Genomic DNA, 9,732 nt, shown 5'->3' on the forward strand with positions numbered 1-9,732 from the left:
CACTAAAGTGGTCTTGTTTTTTTGTGTGTCTATTATAAAATTCCTACTAATGTTCACCGTTGACTGCTATTGGCTCCTCTCCAACAAATGGATGATGATCTGAAACAAAACAACGTCAGACATTTTGAAACACTTAACTTGATCTCCACTATTAAAAAAAAACATCTGGACTTTATTTCCTATTGCTTCTATGGTTGGAATGGAACGGTATCAAACACATGGAAACAACATTTGAATCTGTTCCTATAATTCCATTCCAGCCATTACAACGAGCCCGTCCTCCTATAGCGCGTTCCACTGGGGCACACCCCCTCTTCCCTGTCAATTTTAGTCGATTATTATAAGAGGGTTATTAGTCTACAGTCGGCCTAGTGGTCACGTGATCATAGGTAGGCGCACATTAATTCTTGTTCACGCGACTCGTGTAGCCTATGCAAGTCAACCCACGTGTCTGACCATGCCAGTGGCCAATAGCGCAACAGTGCGCTGCGGATTGACAGACAAGAAACGGTAATAGAGTTTTAATCCGACATAAAAACAAAAAAACTGCATGTTGTTTGTCCTGAAATCTCTTCACATTTGTCAACAAAATATTAACGGAAATCTGTTTGCATTATACATTGAACTCCAAGTCAACGTTGGGATTGTTACGTGGATTATAATGTGTCGGTGAATTCATTTTTGGGGGGGGATCAACGGTTCTCTGTGCCTTTTGATTATATCTGTTGCCAACAGTTGTTGCGCTCCCGACGGGATCCTCGATCATTTCCATGGCGGATAGATCGACCATGTCCGAGCCGGACAAGCATTTGATGGAGAAAGAGATTTGTTCGGATTCGGAAACCGCTGACTGCGCGGAAGAAGCGTTTGTCTTCGGAGAGGATCTGGAGCTGAACCGATTTGATGGATTGCCTTTCTCCTCTCGTTATTATAAACTACTGAAAGAGAGACAGTCTCTGCCTGTTTGGAAAGCTAGAGAGGAATTTTTGGATATCCTGGTGAACAATAGACTTGTTATAGTATCTGGTACAACTAAAACTGGGAAAAGTACACAGGTGAGTGTGGAATTAATACGAGAGTATTCTGATCTAAAATATGATTTTCAACGAATTTCAATAATAATAATAAAGAATAACAATATTTCCCCTTTGATTCCCAATACTGTATCTAGTATTTATATAATTATGTGCTGCTTTTGTTGCAAATGTCTTAATTGGTATCGGGGTGGCAGGGTAGCCTAGTAGTTAGAGCGTTGGACTAGTAACCGGAAGGTTGTGAGTTCAAACCCCCGAGCCGACAAGGTACAAATCTGTCGTTCTGCCCCTGAACAGGCAGTTAACCCACTGTTCCTAGACCAGTTAACCCACTGTTCCTAGACCAGTTAACCCACTGTTCCCAGGCCGTCATTGAAAATAGGAATTTGTTCTTAACTGACTTGCCTCGTTTAAATACAGGTTAAGTAAACATAGTAGCATACATGTCATGTGGAAGACGTCTAATTAGGCAACAATGAGGCCATACATCAAACATTAGTTCCATACAAAAGCACGCCAGCTACTTCATAGTCTGCGACCTTTTCTAATGTCCTGCTATTAGCTTTTTTTTCCAGATCTCATCCACATCATAATTCCTTACACGGGAGTTTTTTTTATATAAGTGAGTTGTTATTGAATCAAAAAATAAGTGACAGCTTTCAAGTAATACATTTCTACCAGGATCTTGTTGTAAAGTGTGAAATGCCAGCCGGCTGCTTTGGGAAGGTCAGTCTTCCATTGGGACCCTTATAAACATAGCTCCAGCCTGCAGGGAACCTGATATTAATACCATTAGCTATGCATTCGTCCCAAATGGCACCCTATCGCCTACGTAGTGCACTACTGTTGTCCTGGACCCTGTAGGGTCTGGTCAAAAGTAGTGCACCACACAAGGAAAATTATGCTATTTGGGACAGAGACACTCCTATGTCTTAGACCCTGAAGCTGCACATACGACTTTAGATATAACTCTGCTTACTTACTGCAGAATCCGCTAGCCCTGGTCCCAGATCTGATTTCACTAGGCCTGGTCCCAGATCTGATCTCACTAGCCGTGGTCCCAGATCTGATCTCTCTAGGCCTGCTCCCAGATCTGATCTCACTAGCCCTGGTTCCAGATCTGATCTCTCTAGGCCTGCTCCCAGATCTGATCTCACTAGCCCTGGTCCCAGATCTGATTTCACTAGGCCTGGTCCCAGATCTGATCTCACTAGCCGTGGTCCCAGATCTGATCTCTCTAGGCCTGGTCCCAGATCTGATCTCACTAGCCCTGGTCCCAGATCTGATCTCACTAGCCGTGGTCCCAGATCTGATCTCTCTAGGCCTGGTCCCAGATCTGATCTCACTAGCCCTGGTCCCAGATCTGATTTCACTAGGCCTGGTCCCAGATCTGATCTCACTAGCCGTGGTCCCAGATCTGATCTCTCTAGGCCTGGTCCCAGATCTGATCTCACTAGCCCTGGTCCCAGATCTAATCTCACCTAGCCTGGTCCCAGATCTGATCTCACTAGGCCTGGTCCCAGATCTGATCTCACTAGCCCTGGTCCCAGATCTGATCTCACTAGCCGTGGTCCCAGATCTGATCTCTCTAGGCCTGGTCCCAGATCTGATCTCACTAGCCCTGGTCCCAGATATGATCTCTCTAGCCTGGTCCCAGATCTGATCTCACTAGGCCTGGTCCCAGATCTGATCTCGCTAGCCTGGTCCAAGATCTCACTATCCCTGGTCCCAGATCTGATCTCACTATCCCTGGTCAGCAGATCTGATCTCTCCAGCCTGGTCCCAGATTTGATCTCCCTAGCCTGGTCCCAGATCTGATCTCACTAGCCTGGTGCCAGATCTGATCTCACTCGCCTGGTCCCAGATCTGATCTCACCTAGCTTGGTCCCAGATCTGATCTCTCTAGCCCTGGTCCTAGATCTGATCTCACTAGCCTGATTCCAGATCTGATCTTACTAGCCTGGTGCCAGATCTGATCTCACTCGCCTGGTTCCAGATCTGATCTCACCTAGCTTGGTCCCAGATCTGATCTCTCTAGCCCTGGTCCCAGATCTGATCTCACTAGCCCTGGGCCCAGATCTGATCTCACTATCCCTGGTCCCAGATCTGATCTCACTATCCCTGGTCCGCAGATCTGATCTCCCTAGCCTGGTCCCAGATCTGATCTCACTAGCCTGGTGCCAGATCGGATCTCACTGGCCTGGTCCCAGATCTGATCTCACCTAGCTTAGTCCCAGATCTGATCTCACTAGCCCTGGTCCCAGATCTGATCTCACTAGCCCTGGTCCCAGATCTGATCTCTCTAGCCTGGTCTCAGATCTGATCTCACTAGCCCTGGTCCCAGATCTGATCTCTCCAGCCTGGTCTCAGATCTGATCTCTCTAGCCTGGTCCCAGATCTGATCTCTCCAGCCTGGCCTCAGATCTGATCTCTCTAGCCTGGCCTCAGATCTGATCTCTCCTGGTCTCAGCCTGGTCTCAGATCTGATCTCTCTAGCCTGGTCTCAGATCTGATCTCTCTGGTCTCAGATCTGATCCTGGTCTCAGATCTGATCTCTCTAGCCTGGTCTCAGATCTGATCTCTCTAGCCTGGTCTCAGATCTGATCTCTCTAGCCTGGTCTCAGATCTGGTTTCATTACATACAGTCGAGAAGAACTACTGAATATAAGATCAGCGTCAACTCACCATCAGTACGACCAAGAATATGTTTTCCGCGACTCGGATCCTGTGTTCTGCCTTACAAACAGGACAACGGAATGGATCGCACGCAGCGACCCAAGGAAACGACTCCGAAAAAGAGGGAAACGCGGCGGTGTTCTGGTCAGACTCCGAAAAAAGGGCACATCGCGCACCACTTCCCAGTATTCTTCTTGCCAATGTCCAGTCTCTCGACAACAAGGTTGATGAAATCCGAGCAAGGGTGGCATTCCAGAGGGACATCAGAGACTGCAACGTTCTCTGCTTTACGGAGACATGGCTTACTGGGAAAACGCTATCCAGGGCGGTGCAGCCAACGGGTTTCTCCACGCATCGCGCCGACAGAAACAAACATCTCTCTGGTAAGAAGAGTGGCGGGGGCGTATGCCTCATGACTAACGGGACATGGTGTGATGAAGGAAACATACAGGAACTCAGATCCTTCTGTTCACCTGATTTAGAATTCCTCTCAATCAAATGTAGACCGCATTATCTTCCAAGAGAATTCTCTTCGATTATAATCATAGCCGTATATATCCCCCCCCAAGCAGACACATCGATGGCTCTGAACGAACTTTATTTAACTCTTTGCAAACTGGAAAACATTTATCCGGAGGCTGCATTCATTGTAGCTGGGGATTTTAACAAAGCCAATCTGAAAACAAGACTCCCTAAATTTTATCAGCATATCGATTGCGCAACCAGGGGTGGTAAAACCTTGGATCATTGTTACTCTAACTTCCGCGACGCATATAAGGCCCTGCCCCGCCCCCCTTTCGGGAAAGCTGACCACGACTCCATTTTGCTGATCCCTGCCTACAGGCAGAAATTAAAACAAGAGGCTCCCACGCTGAGGTCTGTCCAACGCTGGTCAGACCAAGCTGACTCTACACTCCAAGACTGCTTCCATCACGTGGACTGGGACATGTTTCGTATTGCGTCAGAAGGGAATATTGATGAATACGCTGATTCGGTGTGCGAGTTCATTAGAACGTGCGTCGAAGATGTCGTTCCCATAGCAACGATAAAAACATTCCCTAACCAGAAACCGTGGATTGATGGCAGCATTCGCGTGAAACTGAAAGCGCGAACCACTGCTTTTAATCAGGGCAAGGTGTCTGGCAATATGACTGAATACAAACAGTGCAGCTATTCCCTCCGTAAGGCTATTAAACAAGCTAAGCGTCAGTACAGAGACAAAGTGGAATCTCAATTCAATGGCTCAGACACAAGAGGCATGTGGCAGGGTCTACAGTCAATCACGGACTACAAGATGAAATCCAGCCCAGTCACGGACCAGGATGTCTTGCTCCCAGGCAGACTAAATAACTTTTTGCCCGCTTTGAGGACAATACAGTGCCACTGACACGGCCTGCAACGAAAACATGCGGTCTCTCCTTCACTGCAGCCGAGGTGAGTAAGACATTTAAACGTGTTAACCCTCGCAAGGCTGCAGGCCCAGACGGCATCCCCAGCCGCGCCCTCAGAGCATGCGCAGACCAGCTGGCCGGTGTGTTTACGGACATATTCAATCAATCCCTATACCAGTCTGCTGTTCCCACATGCTTCAAGAGGGCCACCATTGTTCCTGTTCCCAAGAAAGCTAAGGTAACTGAGCTAAACGACTACCGCCCGTAGCACTCACTTCCGTCATCATGAAGTGCTTTGAGAGACTAGTCAAGGACCATATCACCTCCACCCTACCTGACACCCTAGACCCACTCCAATTTGCTTACCGCCCAAATAGGTCCACAGACGATGCAATCTCAACCACACTGCACACTGCCCTAACCCACCTGGACAAGAGGAATACCTATGTGAGAATGCTGTTCATCGACTACAGCTCGGCATTCAACACCATAGTACCCTCCAAGCTCGTCATCAAGCTCGAGACCCTGGGTCTCGACCCCGCCCTGTGCAACTGGGTACTGGACTTCCTGACGGGCCGCCCCCAGGTGGTGAGGGTAGGCAACAACATCTCCTCCCCGCTGATCCTCAACACGGGGCCCCACAAGGTGCGTTCTGAGCCCTCTCCTGTACTCCCTGTTCACCCACGACTGCGTGGCCACGCACGCCTCCAACTCAATCATCAAGTTTGCGGACGACACAACAGTGGTAGGCTTGATTACCAACAACGACGAGACGGCCTACAGGGAGGAGGTGAGGGCCCTCGGAGTGTGGTGTCAGGAAAATAACCTCACACTCAACGTCAACAAAACTAAGGAGATGATTGTGGACTTCAGGAAACAGCAGAGGGAACACCCCTATCCACATCGATGGAACAGTAGTGGAGAGGGTAGCTAGTTTTAAGTTCCTCGGCATACACATCACAGACAAACTGAATTGGTCTACTCACACTGACAGCGTCGTGAAGAAGGCGCAGCAGCGCCTATTCAACCTCAGGAGGCTGAAGAAATTCGGCTTGTCACCAAAAGCACTCACAAACTTCTACAGATGCACAATCGAGAGCATCCTGGCGGGCTGTATCACCGCCTGGTACGGCAACTGCTCCGCCCTCAACCGTAAGGCTCTCCAGAGGGTAGTGAGGACTGCACAACGCATCACCGGGGCAAACTACCTGCCCTCCAGGACACCTACACCACCCGTTGTTACAGGAAGGCCATAAAGATCATCAAGGACATCAACCACCCGAACCACTGCCTGTTCACCCCGCTATCATCCAGAAGGCGAGGTCAGTACAGGTGCATCAAAGCTGGGACCGAGAGACTGAAAAACAGCTTCTATCTCAAGGCCATCAGACTGTTAAACAGCCACCACTAACACTGAGTGGCTGCTGCCAACACACTGTCATTGACACTGACCCAACTCCAGCCATTTTAATAATGGGAATTGATGGGAAATGATGTAAATATATCACTAGCCACTTTAAACAATGCTACCTTATATAATAATATATAATAATAATATAATATATGCCATTTAGCAGACGCTTTTATCCAAAGCGACTTACAGTCATGTGTGCATACATTCTACGTATGGGTGGTCCCGGGGATCGAACCCACTATCCTGGCGTTACAAACGCCATGCTGTTACTTACCCTACATTATTAATCTCATATGCATATGTATATACTGTACTCTACATCATCGACTGCATCCTTATGTAACACATGTATCACTAGCCACTTTAACTATGCCACTTTGTTTACTTTGTCTACACACTCATCTCATATGTATATACTGTACTCAATACCATCTACTGTATGCTGCTCTGTACCATCACTCATTCATATATCCTTATGTACATGTTCCTTATCCCCTTACACTGTGTATAAGACAGTAGTTTTGGAATTGTTAGTTAGATTACTTGTTGGTTATCACTGCATTGTCGGAACTAGAAGCACAAGCATTTCGCTACACTCGCATTAACATCTGCTAACCATGTGTATGTGACAAATAAAATTTGATTTGATTTGATTTGATTTAAATACCCCAATTCCCATTAGTCACGTATGCATCAATTTAGTAGTTAATATCCCCAACCTAACCCAGTTGCCCAATGAGTCTAGGAACAGATGGGAGTATTGCATGGCCTCTCCCTCTCACTGTAATCTGATTTAGATGTTTTTCGAAGCAGAAGTATGAGCACATGGTTTATGAGAATATGGCTATTCATTCCAGGGGTTGTGCACTGTGCTGTGTCTCTGTTTGGGCCAGAGATGTTTTAAACAAACATCCATTGTATCTTGGAAGACTCTTTTTGTTTTTGTTCTAATTGAACTTTTATTTAACTAGGCAAGTCAGTTGACGGCCTACACCGGCCAAACCCGGACGACGCTGGGCCCAATTGTGCGCCGCCCTATGTGACTCCCAATCACGGCCGGTTGTGATACAGCCTGGAATCGAACCAGAGTGTCTGTAGTGACGCTTCTACCACTGATATGCAGTGCCTTAGACCGCTGTGCCACTCGGGTGGTTGATGCAAGTCCCATGGGATCTTTTTCCTGCAGTGCTTCCAAAAAAATAGTTCAATTAGATTCTATTCTATTCTATTCTATTCAATTAGATTATATTATATTCAATTAGATTGTATTCTATTCAACTAGATTCTATTCTATTCAACTAGATTATATTCTATTCAACTAGATTATATTCTATTCAATTAGATTCTATTCTATTCAATTAGATTCTATTCTATTCAATTAGATTATATTCTATTCAATTAGATTATATTCTATTCAACTAGATTATATTCTATTCAACTAGATTCTATTCTATTCAATTAGATTCTATTTTATTCAATTAGATTCTATTCTATTCAATTAGATTCTATTATATTCAATTAGATTCTATTTTATTCAATTAGATTCTATTCTATTCAACTAGATTCTATTCAATTAGATTCTATTCTATTCAATTAGATTCTATTCTATTCAATTAGATTCTATTCTATTCAATTAGATTCTATTCTATTCAACTAGATTCTATTCTATTCAATTAGATTGTATTATATTCAACTAGATTCTATTCTATTCAACTAGATTCTATTCTATTCAATTAGATTGTATTCTATTCAACTAGATTCTATTCTATTCAATTAGATTCTAGAACTAGGAGTATAAACTTCAGAAAGGATAGTTGCCATTTATTTTGCCTGTGTGCTAAACAGGGAATGTCCCTCGGTGCTGAATGACACTGATTATGGCTACATTAATGATATGTCTCACGGTCACATTCCCAGACAAAGAGTCTAGCTCTGGCTCTGAAAATGCCCTTCTTCAAGGCAAGAACGTAAAATTCGACATACCAATTAGGATCTGGATAAAAATACTTGAATCAGCTATAGAACTCATTGCCCTCTATGGTTGTGAGGTCTGGGGTCCGCTCTCCAACCAAGAATTCACATAATGGGACAAACACTAAATTGAGATTCTGCACGCAGAATTCTGCCAAAAATATCCTCTGTGTACAACGTAAAACACCAAATAATGCATGCAGAGCAGAATAAGGCTGATACCCACTAATTATCAAAATCCAGAAAAGAGCCGTAAAATTCTACAACCGCCTAAAACGAAGCTATTCCCAAACCTTCCATAACAAAGCCATCACCTACAGAGTAATGAACCTGGAGAAGAGTCCCCTAAGCAAGCTGGTCCTGGGGCTCTGTTCACAAACACAAACACACCCTACAGAGCCCCAGGACAACAGGACAATTAGACCAAACCAAATCATGAGAAAACAAAAAGACACTTGACACTTTGTAAAGAATTAACAAAAAACCAGAGCAAACTAGAATGCTTTTTGGCCCTAAACAGAGAGTACACAGTGGCAGAATAGCTGACCACTGTGACTGACCCAAAATTAAGGAAAGCTTTGAATATGTACAGACTCAGTGAGCATAGCCTTGCTATTGAGAAAGACCGCCGTAGGCAGACATGGCTCTCAAGAGAAGACAGGCTATGTGCTCACTGCCCACAAAATGAGGTGGAAACTGAGCTGCACTTCCTAACCTCCTGCCAAATGTATGACCATATTAGAGACATATATTTCCCTCAGATTATACAGATCCACAAAGAATTCGAAAACAAACCCGATTTTGATAAACTCCCATATCTACTGGGTGAAATCCCACAGTGACCAATCACAGCAGTAGGATTTGTGATGTGTTTTTTAATTTGTAATTTATTTCACCTTTATTTAACCAGGTAGGCCAGTTGAGAACAAGTTCTCATTTACAACTGCCAAGATAAAGCAAAGCAGTGCGACACATACAACAACACAGAGTTACACATGGAATAAACAAATGTACAGTCAATAACACAATGGAAAAATCTATATGCAAATGTGTGCAAATGTAGTAAGATTAGAGAGGTAAGGCATTCTAGTACCTGTTGTCACAATAAAAGGTCAACTAGTGAAGAACAGACACCATTGTAAATACAACCCATATTTATGTTTATTTATTTTCCCTTTTGTACTTTAACTATTTGCACATCGTTACAACACTGTATATATATAATATGACGTGTGAAATGTCTTTA

General features: G+C 44.7%; 1 protein-coding gene across 1 annotated transcript in view; it reads left to right on the forward strand.

The window, feature by feature from the left end:
* Positions 1–416: 416 nt before the first annotated feature.
* LOC124022407 (putative pre-mRNA-splicing factor ATP-dependent RNA helicase DHX32) overlaps positions 417–9,732 on the forward strand; it is a 28,987-nt gene continuing 19,671 nt past the window's right edge. The window contains exon 1 of the mRNA XM_046337341.1: positions 417–1,055. Within this exon, the coding sequence (XP_046193297.1) occupies positions 771–1,055 (285 nt within the window). The 5' untranslated portion in view covers positions 417–770. The remainder of the gene's footprint in view (positions 1,056–9,732) is intronic.

This window comes from Oncorhynchus gorbuscha, unplaced genomic scaffold (genome assembly GCF_021184085.1).
Source record: "Oncorhynchus gorbuscha isolate QuinsamMale2020 ecotype Even-year unplaced genomic scaffold, OgorEven_v1.0 Un_scaffold_1373, whole genome shotgun sequence".
Classification (NCBI taxonomy): Eukaryota; Metazoa; Chordata; class Actinopteri; order Salmoniformes; family Salmonidae; genus Oncorhynchus; species Oncorhynchus gorbuscha.